This window comes from Triticum urartu, chromosome 5A, assembly GCF_056163025.1.
Source record: "Triticum urartu cultivar PI428250 chromosome 5A, HENAU_Tu73, whole genome shotgun sequence".
NCBI classification, from domain to species: Eukaryota; Viridiplantae; Streptophyta; class Magnoliopsida; order Poales; family Poaceae; genus Triticum; species Triticum urartu.
Genome location: NC_141877.1, coordinates 24,770,605 through 24,788,738, shown reverse-complemented (window position 1 = coordinate 24,788,738; position 18,134 = coordinate 24,770,605). Strand labels below are relative to the sequence as shown.

The 18,134-nt window shown below is 47.6% G+C and overlaps 1 protein-coding gene and 1 long non-coding RNA gene across 2 annotated transcripts; one reads left to right on the top strand and one right to left on the bottom strand.

Moving 5' to 3' along the window:
* Positions 1-5,060: 5,060 nt before the first annotated feature.
* LOC147967673 (mitochondrial metalloendopeptidase OMA1-like) lies at positions 5,061-7,347 on the bottom strand. The gene is made up of 5 exons (XM_087523214.1): positions 7,238-7,347; positions 6,674-7,205; positions 6,374-6,459; positions 5,226-5,495; positions 5,061-5,112 (listed from the first exon to the last, which is right to left on the bottom strand). Exons 1-5 carry the CDS (start codon positions 7,345-7,347, stop codon positions 5,061-5,063), a joined length of 1,050 nt encoding a protein of 349 aa, XP_087379340.1.
* A 1,577-nt stretch (positions 7,348-8,924) lies between these two features.
* On the top strand, positions 8,925-10,018 carry LOC147967672 (uncharacterized). Its single transcript, XR_015603827.1, has 2 exons — positions 8,925-9,241; positions 9,316-10,018. It is a non-coding gene; the product is annotated as an uncharacterized LOC147967672 (long non-coding RNA).
* Positions 10,019-18,134: the final 8,116 nt, after the last annotated feature.

The following is an 18,134-nucleotide window of genomic DNA, read 5'->3' as shown; positions in this document are numbered from 1 at the left end:
TCCGCATCTCGTGTGAATAACCTCAGAATCTCTCTGACCAATGCCCACAAAGGTTCTCAATCTGCTGCTGCTTATTTTGGTCATATGAGATCTCTTTCGGATGAACTTGCAGCTGCAGGAAGGCCCATCGGAGAACCGGAGCTACTGTCCTTCATCATCGCGGGGCTGGACATGGATTATCAGCCCATCATCTCGGCCCTAGATGTCCGCGTCGAGCCCGTCTCTGTTGATGAGCTGTTCGCGATGGTGGCGAACTTTGACCAGCGGGTCGAGCTTTTCCATGGCTCAGGTGCGGGCGGCTTCAAATCCTCGGCCAACATGGCTGCGAGGAATCGCGGCGGCGACAAAAACAACTACCGTGGCTCGCCCAAACCCACCAATGGTGGTAGTGGCGGGTACTGCGGTGGTGGCGGAGGCAACAACGGCGGCGGCGGCTACAACAACCCCAACTACAACAAAGGCGGCAATGGTGGTGGTCCTGCCTACCACAACAACGGTGGCCGCGGTCACCACTACAACAACAACGACCAAGGGCGCCCCTTCTACAACAACAACCAGGGGCGCCAAGGTGGTTACGGCGGTGGCTACCGTGGTGGCTATGGCGGCGGCAACAACTTCCAAGGGTACGATGAGTATGAGGGCAAATGCCAAATTTGTAAAAAAACTAACCACACAGCAAAAGATTGTCTTTGGCGCTATGAAGAAAATTCGCAGAAGAAGAAAGTTGTAGCCGCCGCAGATGTGTCCTATGGCGTGGACACGAATTGGTATGCCGATACCGGTGCTACTGAACATCTCACCCCCGACATGGAAAGGTTGACCATGCAAGAGAAGTACCACGGCCATGATCAAATCAACACCGCAGCAAACGGTCAAGGTATGATGATAACTCACGTTGGTCAATCTACTATTAAAACCCCTCATAGTGATATTCGTCTCAATGATGTCCTACTTGTTCCACATGCATCCAAAAGTCTTGCTTCTGTTCATAAAATCACTCTTGATAATGGGGTCTTCATAGAGTTTCATCCATTTTTCTTTTTGATCAAGGATCAGGCAACGTGGAAGGTCCTTTATCGCGGTAGATGAATGGATGGCCTCTACCCATTGATTCCTACACTTTGCAAGTTCAATAAACAAGCCTTTGGAGCCATTAGAGTTTCTTCAGAAAGGTGGTACAATCGCTTAGGCCACCCGTCTTTTTCCACTGTTTATCAAATTCTTAGCAAGAATAAACTCCCATTTGTTGGTGAGCGAAATTGTGAAACTATTTGTGATTCATGCCCGCGTGCAAAAAGTCATCAATTACCATATTCTATTTCTACTAGTGTGTCTGTTAAACCCTTGCAATTGATCTTTTCTGATGTGTGGGGTCCAGCACCCTCTTCCGTCGGTAGACACACTTATTATGTGAGCTTTATTGATGACTACAGTAAATACACATGGATTTATCTCCTTAAAAAACGTTGAGATGTCTTTCAAGTTTTCCATAACTTTCAAGCTCTAGTCGAGAGAAAATTTGATTGTAAAATTATTGCCATGAAATCAGACTGGGGTGGTGAGTACAAGAAACTAAACTCGTTCTTCCAAAAGATAAGCATCTCTCACCACGTCTCTTGCCCATATGCTCACCAACAGAACGGTAGTGCTGAACGTAAGCATCGCCATATTGTTGAAGTAGGTCTTGCACTACTTGCTGCTGCTTCCATGCCCCTAAAGTTTTGGGATGAAGCCTTCTTGACTGCTGTTCATCTTATTAATATCTTGCCCAGTCGTATCATCAACAATGAAACACCCACAGAATGTCTTCTTCATCTCAAACCAGACTACGCTCCTCTCCGTGTCTTTGGTTGTGCGTGTTGGCCAAATCTCCGTCCATACAACAATAGAAAACTTATGTTTCGCTCCAAGCAGTGTGTGTTTATTGGCTATAGTGCTCAACATAAAGGAGTCAAGTGTCTCGATGTAGCCACTGGACGAGTCTACATCTCAAGAGATGTTGTTTTTGATGAGACCCTATTTCCTTTTGAGAAACTTCACCCCAATGCCGGTGCCCTTCTTCGTCAAGAAATCCTTCTCTTGCCACCATCTCTTTCTGACCTTGATTATGAGGGTGCTAATGGTAGTTCTGACCTATCTGTGACTAATCATCATACCATGGCTGAGTCGACCGCTGCAGGAACAATTATTCCCGGTGAAAACAGAACTAATAATGGTGAAACAGGCGATCATTTTATGTGCCCCCCTCCAGGAGACAACACCACCCGAGGAGGATCCGCCTCGGGATCAACTCCGCTGCAGATGGCAGCACGCCCCGTCTCGGGATCCGCCTCTGGTGCTGATTCTGTCGGGCTCGTCTCTGGCGCTCCTGGCGCTGATTCCGCTGGGGGCACGCGTGACAGCGATGTCCCCTCGCCGCGTCAATCCCCGAGTGACACGGGGCGCATCTGTCACGGGCGGACGCGGTCGCCTGCCTCGCCCGGGCCCTCGCCTGCTTCGCCCGGGCCCTCGCCTACCTCGTCCGGACCTACCACGGTCTCCCCTGCGCGTTCACCTCATTGGGTCGCCCCGCTCGCCTCTGCCTCGGGATCGGGTGCGACTGCTCCTGGCGCCGAAGCTGCTGGGGGATCGACATCCGCTGATACGGCTGACCCTGCTGGATCTTCTGCGCTGGATCCTGCTGGATCTTCTGCGCCGGATCCCTCCGTGGTTATTCCTGCAGAACCACGCACACGTCTACAAAAGGGAATTTCTGCCCGAATTAATTACAAAAACTTCTCCAAATATGGATTATCTTGCATGGCAGGTGAACCTAAAAATCTAATGGATGCACTTGGTGATGATAAGTGGAAAACATCTATGAATGATGAATTTGTAGCTTTACAGAGGAATAAAACTTGGCACTTAGTTCCTCCTCAACAAGGCAGAAACCTCATTGACTGCAAGTGGGTATATCGCATTAAAAAAAGTCAGATGGCACCATAGATCGTTACAAGGCCAGACTTGTAGCGAAAGGTTTCAAGCAAAGGTATGGGCTAGATTATGAGGACACTTTTAGTCCTGTTGTTAAAGCTGCAACCATCCGTCTTGTGCTGTGAATTGCTATCTCTAGGGGATGGAGCCTTAGACAGCTAGATGTGCAGAATGCGTTTCTGCATGGCGTTCTGGAAGAAGATGTGTATATGAAACAGCCTCCTGGGTTTGAGGACAAAAACAAGCCGTTCCATGTATGCAAACTTGATAAAGCGTTGTATGGTCTGAAGCAAGCCCCGAGAGCATGGTACTCAAGACTCAGTATGAAGCTTCAGGCACTTGGGTTTGCTCCTTCAAAATCTGACACCTCGCTCTTTATCTTTACTAAGCCGCAAGTATCCATGTTTGTTCTCATATATGTTGATGATATAATTGTTACTAACTCCTCCAATGATGCAGTGACAAAATTGCTTAAGAGTTTGGGTTCTGAGTTTGCTCTCAAGGATTTGGGAGATTTGCATTTCTTTTTGGGCATTGAGGTTCAGAACAATGGTGACAGCCTCCATCTATCTCAAGCTAAATATGCAACCGAGTTGTTGAGCAGAATTGGTATGCAAAACTGTAAACCATCACCAACACCATTATCCAGTTCAGAACCTTTATCTTTGACAACAGGAGAACTTCTGGACAGGGAGGATATCACCAGTTACAGAAGCATTGTTGGTGGTCTTCAGTACTTGACTCTCACACGACCTGACATTTCCTTTGCAGTCAACAAAGTTTGTCAATTTTCGCATGCACCAACCACCGCACATTGGACAACAGCTAAGAGAATTTTGAGGTATGTGAAGAATACATTGACTGTTGGTCTCACCTTTAGAAAATCATCATCTACTCCTATAAGTGCATTTTCCGATGCGGATCGGGCTGGCTGTTTGGATGATAGGAGATCCACTGGTGGGTTTGCCATTTTTTATGGGCCTAATTTAATCTCTTGGTGTGCAAAGAAACAAGCAACTATGTCTAGGTCAAGTACTGAAGCAGAGTATAAAGCATTAGCCAATGCCATAGCAGAAGTCATTTGGGTTCAGTCCATGTTGAAGGAACTTGGTATTTCAGAAGTTCATCCCCCATGTTTGTGGTGTGATAATCTTGGTGCAACATATTTATCTGCTAATCCAGTTTTCCATGCCAGGACTAAGCATATTGAGATAGATTTTCACTTTGTCAGAGAACGCGTTGCAAATAAACAGTTAGAGGTCAGATTTATTCCCTCAAAGGATCAGCTTGCAGATGGTTTTACAAAGGCATTACCCACAAGAGGCTTTGAAGAATTTCGACGTAATCTCAACTTAGTACGGTTGTGATTAAGGGGGAGTGTTGGAAATACTGTAATATGTCTTGTGTAACGTATGTGGTAGCCTTGAGCTTCACGTATAGGATTAGGAGAGTAGTTAGAGGATATCCTTTTATCTTTCTATCCTTTCTTCTCTCTCTCTCTCTCTCGTGTAATCCTCCTCCACGGTTGGAGATCTCAACCGCACCATGTATTTCTACGAGACTAATCCCCTCGTCCCAATCAATATATACCTCGCGGGCTCTCTGTATGAGAGTTGAGACGCTTTACCAATCTTAACAACACGCACATCCTATCCTATGAGCACCTTCGAGAGACTGAACCGGCACATATCATTTTGAGATTGACGAAGTCGCCACACATTCGTAGTCGACGAAAACGTCTCCTCCCACTGAACACACATCGCCGGAAGGCCTGAAATAAATTCAGGAAAATGCGAGCACCAGCGGAAGTCTAGGACTTGAACCCTGATGGGTTGAGAATACCACTATACTCCAAACATCCAACCACATATCGGTTCGCTCGGATATATATACCTGGATTGGTCTCCAGCCTTTAAATTGATCATAGATACCGCCTCAGAGCAGTCCATCCCAAAAATAATAGAAAGTTGTGTCTGGTGCAGCGCGAGTTGCAAACATTCTCTACAATCCTCAAGTTCCACCTCCAGACTAGTAACCAGGGGTTTTTGGTGTATTAGTTTAGTCTTCGTTACTAGTAGAGTTAATCTTCACTGGATGGTATTTCCATAAATTGAAATACCATTATCTTTGCGGAGAGATCTAAGGCCATATATTAAGTATCAGATGTCTTTACGAACGCACCTTTTCAAAAATAGTTTAAAATACCATTTGCCCAACTTTGCGTGGGATTCAACCAAAAAGGTATATCTTACATGGTTGGGTTACTGAAATATTTTTCAGTTACTTTATCCCTGGCGGTAGCTTCTCTGTACAGTTCAAGCGCTTCCTCCATGGTCTTAGCCTCTGATAAACGCGCCAGTCTGTCTTCAGGGTGGGGATGAGTAATTTCTAGCATCTGTTTCAGTACAGAATACTTTGGTACAACTGTAGCTGCCTTCTTAGCGAATGCAAGGGCATGGTCTGGATGAAAACCAGCAGCAGCAAGCAGCAAGATTCCAATCCGATCTGCTTCTATCTCAGCCCTATTTACATACATAGGCAACATTATCAAGAGTTTCTAATTAACATGAAATACTTGCATGGGTTTCATACTAAACAAAGTAAGCAATCTAAGTCTTGAAAGGGTTTCCACGAGGGGGGCACATTGAACATTACCATACTAGCTAGTTAGATAGTAACTGGAATTTAACTGAACTCGCCAAGTTCCATCGGGTGATGGTCTTGGTTAGGCTGGTCATAGAGGGAGTAACATAGCAAGTAAGAAGACATTCATAGACAAGTAAGCTTATGTGGCAAGTAGTTAATGAGGAGGGACGTGTCGGTGGTAACATATAGTATGTTCTCGTAACATACCACACTCCAAAGCTAAGGGCCTCTTTGATTCGTAGGATTTTGAAAACGTAGGAATAGGAAAAGTGTATGGTTGGAGTGGCGGCATGCCCATTTAAATCCTATAGAATTAGCAATGATGCTACGGGAAAACAAAGGAATTGTAAAAAATGGTTGAAGTGGACATTAAATTTCCTATGAAATGTAGTACAAAAGATTTTATAGGAAAAATTCCTATGAGGTTCAATCATATGAATCAAAGGACCAACATAAAAAAAATCCTAAGGATTTCAATCCTCTAAAAATCCTATAAAATTCCTTTGATTCAAAGAAGCCCTAAATAAGTCTATATCTAAATAAATTATTAATTATTTCAAAAGGGAAGAAGGATTGGCAACAAACAGACTACCTCTACACACTAATATTCTAAACATATATATATATATATATATATATATATATATATTTGTTTTTAATGTAAAACACAAATAATCAGTAGGGACAGTTAATCTAAAAAACAATTAATGTGGAATGCATATGGTGAAGCGGTTATTATATGCATGGTATGTACCGTCGTAAGAAGGTTGGGCGTAGGAATGCCGGTAGCCACAACCTACTCGTGATATCCGCAGTGTGCCTTGCAATGTGGTGCCCAACCTAGAGAAAATAACCGACATCAACGCACGTCGTCAGATTGAACACATTAACCCAGCATTGTATTCCCTTCGTTAAGAAATATAAAAGCGTTTAGATCATTAAAGTAATAATCTAATTTAAATGTTTTTATATTTCTTTATAGAGGGAGTACTATGTATTACCTAGCTAGCCAATAATCCAAGTGGACCTAAACCTGAAACCTTGCGGTACGAACCTCGTGTGCAATACAGAAGGCGATCTCGCCGTCGTTCTGAAGCCAGTCGAGCAAGCCGGTGAAGACTAAAATCCTGCCACCGGGGGAGGACGTGGCTCCGATCCTACCATCACTGACAAGGACCAGCTCCCAGGTGTCGAGCCCATGGAGGTGCCTCGTGTGCGGCTGCCGTGCCCACGGCTTCTTCTTCCCTTTCCGGGTGACGCTGAGCAAGGGGGCGTCACGGCTGTCGTAGATGCCAAGGCCGCGGTTGGCCGCGTGGATGATTCTGTCGGCGATGAGACGGAGGCGGATGCTATCCGGATGGAGTGGGTCGACCGTCCTGTGCCTGTAGATGTGCTTCAACTCGGCGAAATGGGACTCGCCAAGGTCGCGCTCCTTCTGGGCGGAGAGGACGACCAGATGGGAGCGGTTGGTGCAGGGCACGACCTGGCAGGCGGCCATGACCGCGGCGCTCAAGCCGATCGCCGTCGCCGTCATGGCCTTCCGAGGGTCGTCGTACCAACGGTACTGCCGACGAAGCGGCCTCGACACAGTCGACGGTGCACAACAACGAAGTAGAGCGGGCGTGCGCGGGACGCAGAAGAACACCACCAGTCAAGCAGGCGCTGCGGCGCGCCCGGAGCTCTGCAGCGGCGGAGCGTGTGGGAGAGCGAGCACCACAAACGGTTCATGGTCGGTCGATCCTACGCTGCTCCTATCGATCGAGAGTATAGGAGGTTCTTGGCCTGTCGTGTTTGGAAGTAGTTTAGGTAGCTATTTACAGTATATAATAGGCTACTAAAGGTGGCCTGTCGCGACTCGGAGCTAGCCCGGTCCACGCACGGTGTGGGTAGGTCGACGAGTCGGACTGATGATACTGGTTGCCCGGCCGTATCCGAGAGCGATCGATCAGAGCCCGGTCCACGCACGGTGCGTAGTTGTAGCCTTGTAGGTTTGTTCGCTCTGCTCTAGTTTTGTTCCTCTCTTTTTCGTTTTACTAGCAAAAGAGTCCATGCGTTGCAACGGGAGAAAACAATATGATACACCCTAACCCAATAATCATGATTCAAGGCTCCAACATGGCACCACTCTCTCTCTCTATACATAAGATGAACATCAACTTTTTTTTTCATGCAATGTTTTGCCGAGGCATGCATGTGTGGTTATTGCTGGTTTCCTTTGTCTTCAATCTGATTTTGATAAGATCTTCATTTGCATCATGGATTGGCATCAGTATGGAAAAAGACCAATTGTGAGCTACTGATTAAAATTACATCATAAATAGAATTTTAAAAATGTTAAATAAGTATAATAACATCATATTCAGATTGTACACATCACTATTGATTAAAACTACATTAAAAATAGAATTTTAAAAATGTTAAATAGTTAAAATAACATCATATTCAGATTCTACATATTTTTCTAATCAAAATTCATATATAATAATTTAAATTAGAGTAACGGTTTACAAGATATGATTTTTGTAAGCATTTATCACTTATAATTGAATTGCGGATTAATTAATAGGAACGGTAGGGAGTTTCTGGAAAAAAAGAAAAACGATTTGTTTTTACTTAATTGCGGACTATGGGTTTATTTCACGAAAATAGAGGGGGTTTCAATTTTTTTTAAACAATTCATTTTTGTCACTTAAGTCTGGACTGCTTGTTGATTTCGAGAAATATAGGTTTTTTTTGTAAACATGCTCTTGCGGAGAAAAAAGTTGACGTGCTTTGCTGCGAAATAAACGCCAATTGTCACGATTAGGTTGATCATATAGAGGATAAGTTTGATTCTTTAGGATGGGTAGGCGTGAGCCGTGGGGCAGCGCGAGCCCCGAGGGTCGATGGCTGCGGGGAGGGCCTGCGCGAGCCGCAGGTCGATGGCTGCAGTGCGGGGGCGGGCGCGCCGACGGCAGCTGCTGGGCGTGGCGGCGCCTATTGCTCGGTGGTCAGAGGTGCGTGGTGAACACAGCCGAGCTTCTGGACGACTGCGGGTGGGCACGCGAGCCCAAGCATGCAGCGGGCGCGCCCAGCGCGAGCTTCGGGACGACCGCGGGTGGGCACGCGAGCCCAAGCATGCAGCAGGCGCGCCCAGCGCGACAGGCGCGCGAGGTCGTGGGCGCGGTGGACGCGGCCAGACATTTTTTGGAATAGTCCGTCGCTTTGGGTACCACGGACAAAAGCCAAACACGGACGCCCGTTGTCTAAACACAAATGAACAAAATCTGGATAAAACGGATATGCGTTTACAGAATGGCGTTGGAGTTGGCCTAATAGTCAATCAATACGAAAGCATGTGTACCATGTCCTTGCATGTGCGCCACACGTCGTCGTGGAGCTACCGCACCTCACTACACAAACCTATCTTATCTAAGCCACACCACCGTCTCACCCACCACCATTCGTTTTCTATTCTATTCTCATCTAAGCAGCAGAGCAGCAGAGCAGCCGCAACTCCTCCCCCACCTTTCAGTTCATCTTCGCCATAGGCCCTCGTTGGGACAGCCGCGGTAGCACAGGGCGGCGACCTTCAGCTCCCCTCGAGACCGCCTCCCCCTGCCTCCTCCAACCGCGCAAGCAGGCCAAGCCGACTCCCTCCCCCTCTCTCATCCTTTGAAGCCCTTTTCTCTCTAATCTCTCACACGTTTTCTCCAGGGATCCTGCCATGGAGACGCTGCCTCTCTGTCTCGATCTGTCCGCTGTCGGATCCACGCCGGAGCAGGCGGATCCGTCGCGTGGGCCACGCAGGCTGCTGCTGCTGTCCTCCACGGAGCCCGCCATGGAGATCGCCGCCTCTCCCTGTCGATCCATCCGCCGCCGGATCCACGGTGGAGCAGCCGAGATCCATCGCCCAGGCGAGCGTCCTCCATCCTCCCCCGCGACGCACGACGGCCGGTCAACAACCGCCACTGCCCCGCCTCGCCGCGCCGTCTCCGCAGCACTTGCCCCGGCGAACGTCCTCCAACCTCCTTGCGAGCGACCTCCATCCTCCCGCGCGAGGCACGGCGGCGGCCGTCCCCCGACCTCGTCTACTCCTCTCGTCGCCGGATTTGACGTGCCGCCGCCCGATCCGTCTCCATCGGCTGCCCTCGACCGTCCCCGACCTCGTCTACTCCTCCCCGTCGCCGGATTTGATGCGCCGCCGCTGGGTCTGCCTCCATCAGGCTGCCCTTGACCGTCCCCGGCCTCGTCTGCTCTTCCCGTGAAACATTTTTTTTCACATATATAATGGACTGCGGGTTAATTACTTAAAACCACAGGGGGCTTTTCACAAAATATGCATGGTGACGGACGACAGAACCCCAATTCTCTTTATTATTAGGTAAAGATAAAGATTTGGTCTTACTTTGTTTTTTCATCAGGTTTTCTTTTTCAAAAACACTAACGCCCACATGTGTGGCAACATTACAACTTGCCCACACGTCTAAATCACCGTCCAATTAAGTTTGCACGAATCTTAACACATCGAGATAGTTTTCACGTGCCACGTAGGACAAGGCGGGTGTGTGGACGTTTGAGAGGTCGCCCATACATCCCACAGCACTCGGTTGCCAGCTGCACTATGTGGGCAAACTAATTTTTGCCCACACAGCCACCACCTAGTCCACGCGCGTGTGGACAAACTGCTTTTCGCCCACACGACAATCGTACCTTGTTGGATGGCAACTACAGTTGCACGTACATGGCAACTAGGAAAACACACATGACAACTATGAATCATTTGCTAGACGGCAACTGCAGTTGCGTGTTCGTGGAAATCAGATAAACATACATGGCAACTATGATTAACCACACGTGGCAACTAGGTAAACACACATGACAACTATTGTTTGACCACATCTACCAAGTAGTTAATCACACAGACAACTATGGTTTGATTACACGCGACAAATACTATAAATTAGACATGACAACTATAGTTAACCAAAACAGAGAGAGTTGCCATGCTTTTACAACCATATTTGCCATCCCAGATAACTACATCTTGTTGGGGAACGTAGCAGAAATTCAAAATTTTCCTACATGTCACCAAGATCTATCTATGAAGAGACCAGCAACGAGGGGAAGAAGAGTGCATCTATATACCCTTGTAGATCGCTAAGCGGAAGCGTTCAAGAGAACGGGGTTGATGGAGTCGTACTCGTCGTGATCCAAATCACCGGAGATCCTAGTGCCGAACGGACGGCACCTCTGCGTTCAACACACGTACAACCCGGTGACGTCTCCCATGCCTTGATCCAGCAAGGAGAGAGGGAGAGATTGAGGAAGACTCCATCCAGCAGCAGCACAACGGCGTGGTGGTGGTGGAGGAGCGTGGAAATCCTGCAGGGCTTCGCCAAGCACCGCGGGATATGAGGAGAAAGAGAGGGAGGGCTGCACCAACAGGGAGAGATCAGATCGCGTGTATTGGGCAGCCCCTAGGCCAAGTATATATAGGGGAAGGGGAGGGGCTGCGCCCCCTTTAGGGTTTCCACCCCTAGGGGTGGCGGCCAGCCTAGATCCCATCCAAGGGAGGCGGCCAAGGGGGAGGGGGAGAGGGAGGCGCACCAGGATGGGCCTTAGGGCCCATCTGCCCTAGGGTTTGCCCCCTCTCCTCTTCCCTTGCACATTGGGCCTTGTGGGAGGGTGCACCAGCCCACCTGGGGCTGGTCCCCTTCCACACTTGGCCCATTGAGCCCTCCGGGGCTGGTGGCCCCACATGGTGGACCCCCGGGACCCTCCCGGTGGTCCCGGTACGTTACCGATAAACCCTGAAACTTTTCCGGTGACCAAAACAGGACTTCCCATATATAAATCTTTACCTCCGGACCACTCCGAAACTCCTCGTGACGTCCGAGATCTTATCCGGGACTCCGAACAACATTCGGTAACCACATACAAACTTCCTTTATAACCCTAGCGTCATCGAACCTTAAGTGTGTAGACCCTACGGGTTCGGGAGACATGCAGACATGACCGAGACGTTCTCCGGTCAATAACCAACAGCGGGATCTGGATACCCATGTTGGCTCCCACATGTTCCACGATGATCTCATCGGATGAACCATGATGTCAAGGACTTAATCAATCCCGTATACAATTCCCTTTGTCTATCGGTACGATACTTGTCCGAGATTCGATCGTCGGTATCCCGATACCTTGTTCAATCTCGTTACCGACAAGTCTCTTTACTCGTTCCATAACACATCATCCCGTGATCAACTCCTTGACCACATTGTGCACATTATGATGATGTCCTACCGAGTGGGCGCAGAGATACCTCTCCGTCACACGGAGTGACAAATCCCAGTCTCGATTCGTGCCAACCCAACAGACACTTTCAGAGATACCCGTAGTGCACCTTTATAGTCACCTAGTTACGTTGTGACATTTGGCACACCCAAAGCATTCCTACGGTATCCGGGAGTTGCACAATCTCATGGTCTAAGGAAATGATACTTGACATTAGAAAAGCTTTAGCATACGAACTACACGATCTAGTGCTATGCTTAGGATTGGGTCTTGTCCATCACATCATTCTCCTAATGATGTGATCCCGTTATCAACGACATCCAATGTCCATGGTCAGGAAACCGTAACCATCTATTGATCAACGAGCTAGTCAACTAGAGGCTTACTAGGGACATGGCGTTGTCTATGTATCCACACATGTATCTTATTTATTATTGCCTCTAGGGACATGGCGTTGTGAATACATAGACAAACAGAGTGTCACTAGTATGCCTCTACTTGACTAGCTCGTTAATCAAAGATGGTTATGTTTCCTAACCATGAACAAAGAGTTGTTATTTGATTAACGAGGTCACATCATTAGTTGAATGATCTGATTGACATGACCCATTTCATTAGCTTAGCACCCGATCGTTTAGTATGTTGCTATTGCTTTCTTCATGACTTATACATGTTCATATGACTATGAGATTATGCAACTCCCGTTTGCCGGAGGAACACTTTGGGTGCTACCAAACGTCACAACGTAACTGGGTGATTATAAAGGAGTACTACAGGTGTCTCCGATGGTAGATGTTGGGTTGGCGTATTTCGAGATTAGGGTTTGTCACTCCGATTGTCGGAGAGGTATCTCTGGGCCCTCTTGGTAATACACATTATACAAGCCTTGCAAGCATTGCAACTAATGAGTTAGTTGCGGGATGATGTATTACGGAACGAGTAAAGAGACTTGCCGGTAACGAGATTGAACTAGGTATTGGATACCGACGATCGAATCTCGGGCAAGTAACATACCGATGACAAAGGGAACAACGTATGTTGTTATGCGGTCTGACCGATAAAGATCTTCGTAGAATATGTAGGAGCCAATATGGGCATCCAGGTCCCGCTATTGGTTATTGACCGGAGACGTGTCTCGGTCATCACTGGTAGAAAAAGAGCCTTTAGTCCCGGTTCGTAAGGGCCTTTAGTCCCGGTTCTGGAAGCGGGACTAAAGTGTCGGTACTAATGCCCTGACCCTTTAGTCCCGGTTCAATCCAGAACCGGGACTAAAGGCCCTCCACGTGGCCGGTCCACCTTTAGTCCCGGTTGGTAACACCAACCGGTACTAAAGGAAATTTCCTGATTTTTTTTGTTGAATTTTTTTTTTTGAATTTTTTTTATTTTCAAATTTCTGAATTATTTTAACCTCTAATCTCTAATTACCCCTCATCACTGCTCAATTTAATCTCTAATCACCCCTCATCATTCCAAATCATCTCACTTCCCGAACGGTCACCCATCCTCTCACTACTCCAGCCTAAGCACGCTTAACTTCCGGGTTCTATTCTCCCTCGTTTCCAAGTCTGCACTTGTTGTTTTCCTGACAATACTAAGATGTCAATCCTATTAACCCTCAGGAATTTAGCTTGAGCATGAAGTCACATATTTCACTGTTTGAGTTTAAAACTATTGTTCTAAAAAACAATAATTTTTTAGTAACACTAATATTTTTGAATAAGTAGTTTGACCATTGTTTGACCAAGTTTGACCATAGTTTGACCAGATTTGACCAAAATTCAAAAAAGGTGAAATAATTATTTAATAACACTAATATTCTGGAATAATTATTTAGTAACAGTAATACTTCTTGAATAAGTATTTAAAAAAACTGAAATTTAAAAAAACTGAAATTTGAGCATAACTTTTTTTCCTTTGGGAATTTGAGGATTCTAGAAATTTGCAAACAGGCCGTAGGCGGTCTCCATCGGATGTAACTTTTCGAGTAGATGATTTTTCATATAAAAAACTTTTTCATCCGAGTTCGTATGCAAAAGTTATGCGCATTTTACAAATTCCAGAGAGATTTTGTAAATAAAGTCAAAATTCATATTTGTAAATTTTCCCAACAACTAGACCACATATCACATGTGAAACTTATTTTCTTTTATTTTTTTTGACATTTCCATCATTTTCTTTTATTTTTTTAAAAACTGAAAAGGCGATCCACGGGGGGGGGGGGGGGGGGGGTAGTTTGAAAATGGGACCTTTAGTACCGGTTCGTGGCACGAACTGGGACTAAAGGTCTCATCCCCATTAGTCCCGGTTCGTGCCACAAACCGGGACTAAAGGTCTAATCTTTAGTCCCGGTTTGTGGCACGAACCGGGACCAATAGTTGTGGGCCAGGAGCGAGGCCCATTGGTCCCGGTTCATCCCACCAACTGGGACCAAAAGGTCTAGATGAACCGAGACTAATGCCTTAGTCGCACGAACCGGGACCAATGCTCACATCAGTCCCGGTTCTAGACTGAACCGGGACTAATGGGCTGAGCCGGGCTGGACCATAGCCCTGTTTTCTACTAGTGCATGTCTACATTGTTCTCGAACCGTAGGGTCCGCACGCTTAACGTTACGATGACAGTTATTATGAGTTTATGCATTTTGATGTACCGAAGGTTGTTCGGAGTCCCGGATGTGATCACGGACATGACGAGGAGTCTCGAAATGGTCGAGACATAAAGATTGATATATTGGAAGCCTATGTTTGGACATCGGAAGTGTTCCGGGTGAAATCAGGAATTTTACCGGAGTACCGGGAGGTTACCGGAACCCCCCGGGAACCAAATGGGCCTTATTGGGCCTTAGTGGAAAGGTGAAAGGGGCAGCCCAAGGTGGGCTGCGCGCCACCCCCCTCCCCTAGTCCTATTAGGACTAGGAGAGGTGGCCGGCCACCTCTCTCCCTCTCTTTCTCCTTGGGAATCCTATTAGGAATAGGATTGGGGGGGGGGGGGAGTCCTACTCCCGGTAGGAGTAGGACTCCTCCTGCGCCTCCCTAGCTTGGCCGGCCAGCCCTCCCCCTGTCAACCTTTATATACGGGGGCAGGGGGCACCTCTAGACACACAAGTTGATCCTTGAGATCGTTCCTTAGCCGTGTGCGGTGCCCCCTGCCACCAAATTCCACCTCGATCATATCGTTGTAGTGCTTAGGCGAAGCCCTACGTCGGTAGTACATCAAGATCGTCACCACGCCGTCGTGCTGACGGAACTCCTCCCCGAAGCTTTGCTGGATCGGAGCCCGGGGATCGTCATCGAGCTGAACGTGTGCTAAGAACTCGGAGGTGCCGAAGTAACGGTGCTTGGATCGGTCGGATCGGGAAGAAGACGTACGACTACTTCCTCTACGTTGTGTCAACGCTTCCATTGCGATCTACAAGGGTACGTAGATCAGACTCCCCCCCTCGTTGCTATGCATCACCATGATCTTGCGTGTGCGTAGGAATTTTTTTGAAATTACTACGTTCCCCAACATACACCATGATCTCCATCATCATGATCTCCATCATCGTGTCTTCATGAAGTTGTCTCGCCAACAATTACTTCTACTACTACAGCTAACGGTTAGCAATAAAGTAAAGTAATTACTATTGGGGAACGTTGCAGAAAACAAAAATTTTCCTACTCGTTTCACCAGGTTCCATCTAGGAGTTCATCTAGCAACGAGTCATGAGATGCATCTACATACCTTTGTAGATCGCGTGCGGAAGCGTTCAACGAACGGGGATGATGTAGTCGAACACGACGTGATCCAAATCACCGATGACCGAGTGCCGAACGGACGGCACCTTCGCGTTCAACACACGTACGGGACGGGAGACGTCTCCTCCTTCTTGATCCAGCAAGGGGAAGGAGAGGTTGATGATGATCCAGCAGCACGACAGCGTGGTGGTGGATGCAGGGCGTCACGACAGCAGGGCTTCGCCGTGTACTACGTGAGAGAGAGATGTAACAGGGAGAGAGGGAAGCACCAAAAGCCGTAGCCACAAGTCCCTCCTCTCCTCCACTATATATAGGGGTGCCAAAGGGGGGGGGGCGCCGGCCCTAGGAGATGGATCTCCTAGGGGGGGGGGGGCGGCCAAGGGTGGGGGGCTTGCCCCCTAAGGCAAGGGGGCGCCCCCCTTTAGGGTTTCCCCTAACCCTAGGCGCATGGGCCCTTAGGGGGTGGCGCCCCAGCCCACTAAGGGCTGGGTCCCTTCCCACTTCAGCCCATGGGGCCCTCCGGGATAGGTGGCCCCACCCGGTGGACCCCCGGGACCCTTCCGGTGGTCCCGGTACAATACCGGTGACCCCGAAACTTGTCCCGATGGCCGAAACAGCACTTCCTATATATAATTCTTTACCTCCGGACCATTCCGGAACTCCTCGTGACGTCCGGGATCTCATCCGGGACTCCGAACAACATTCGGGTTTCTGCATATACATATCTTCACAACCCTAGCATCACCGAACCTTAAGTGTGTAGACCCTACGGGTTCGGGAGACATGTAGACATGACCGAGACGACTCTCCGGTCAATAACCAACAGCGGGATCTGGATACCCATGTTGGATCCCACATGCTCCACGATGATCTCATCAGATGAACCACGATGTCGAGGATTCAATCAACCCCGTATGCAATTCCCTTTGTCAATCGATATATTACTTGCCCGAGATTCGATCGTCGGTATCCCAATACCTCGTTCAATCTCGTTACCGGCAAGTCACTTTACTCGTACCGTAATGCATGATCCCGTGACCAGACACTTGGTCACTTTGAGCTCATTATGATGATGCATTACCGAGTGGGCCCAGTGATACCTCTCCATCATACGAAGTGACAAATCCCAGTCTTGATCCGTGTCAACCCAACAGACACTTTCGGAGATACCCGTAGTCTACCTTTATAGTCACCCAGTTACGTTGTGACGTTTGGTACACCCAAAGCACTCCTACGGTATCCGGGAGTTACACGATCTCATGGTCTAAGGAAAAGATACTTGACATTGCAAAACTCTAGCAAACGAACTATACGATCTTTATGCTATGTTTAGGATTGGGTCTTGTCCATCACATCATTCTCCCAATGATGTGATCTCGTTATCAATGACATCTTATGTCCATAGCCAGAAAACCATGACTATCTGTTGATTAACGAGCTAGTCAACTAGAGGCTTACTAGGGACATGTTGGTGTCTGTTATTCACACATGTATTACGATTTCCGGATAACACAATTATAGCATGAATAAAGACAATTATCATGAACAAGGAAATATAATAATAATGCTTTTATTATTGCCTCTAGGGCATATTTCCAATAGTCTCCCACTTGCACTAGAGTCAATAATCTAGTTACATTGTGATGAATCGAACACCCATGGAATTCTGGTGTTGATCATGTTTTGCCCTAGGGAGAGGTTTAGTCAACAGATCTGCTACATTCAGGTCCGTATGTACTTTACAAATATCTATGTCTCCATCCTGAACATTTTCACGAATGGAGTTGAAGCGACGCTTGATGTGCCTTGTCTTCTTGTAAAACCTGGGCTCCTTGGCAAGTGCAATAGCTCTAGTGTTGTCACAGAAGATCTTGATCGGCCCCGACGCATTGGGTATGACTCCGAGGTCGGTGATGAAATCCTTCACCCAAATTGCTTCATGTGCTGCCTCCGAGGCTGCCATGTACTCCGCTTCACATGTAGATCCCGCCACGACGCTCTGCTTGCAACTGCACCAGCTTACTGCCCCACCATTCAAAATATACACGTATCCGGTTTGTGACTTTGAGTCATCCAGATCTGTGTCGAAGCTAGCGTCGACGTAACCCTTTACGACGAGCTCTTCGTCACCTCCATAAACGAGAAACATCTCCTTAGTCCTTTTCAGGTACTTCAGGATATTCTTGACCGCTGTCCAGTGTTCCTTGCCGGGATTACTTTGGTACCTTCCTACCAAACTTACGGCAAGGTTTACATCAGGTCTGGTACACAGCATGGCATACATAATAGAACCTATGGCCGAGGCATAGGGGATGACAGTCATCTCTTCTATTTCTTCTGCCGTGGTCGGACTTTGAGCCGAGCTCAATTTCATACCTTGCAGTACAGGCAAGAACCCCTTCTTAGACTGATCCATATTGAACTTCTTCAATATCTTATCAAGGTATGTGCTTTGTGAAAGACCTATGAGGCGTCTCGATCTATCTCTATAGATCTTGATGCCTA

What these genes read in the sequence shown, in the direction of transcription:
- LOC147967673 (XM_087523214.1), bottom strand. Translation starts at nt 7,347, where the DNA reads ATGAACCGTTTGTGGTGCTCGCTCTCCCACACGCTCCGCCGCTGCAGA. An exon ending in TCTGCGTCCCGCGCACGCCC is followed by an intron (nt 7,206 to 7,237) that starts GCTCTACTTCGT and finishes ACCGTCGACTGT; the next exon opens with GTCGAGGCCGCTTCGTCGGC. An exon ending in CGCCCAACCTTCTTACGACG is followed by an intron (nt 5,496 to 6,373) that starts GTACATACCATG and finishes GTATGTAAATAG; the next exon opens with GGCTGAGATAGAAGCAGATC.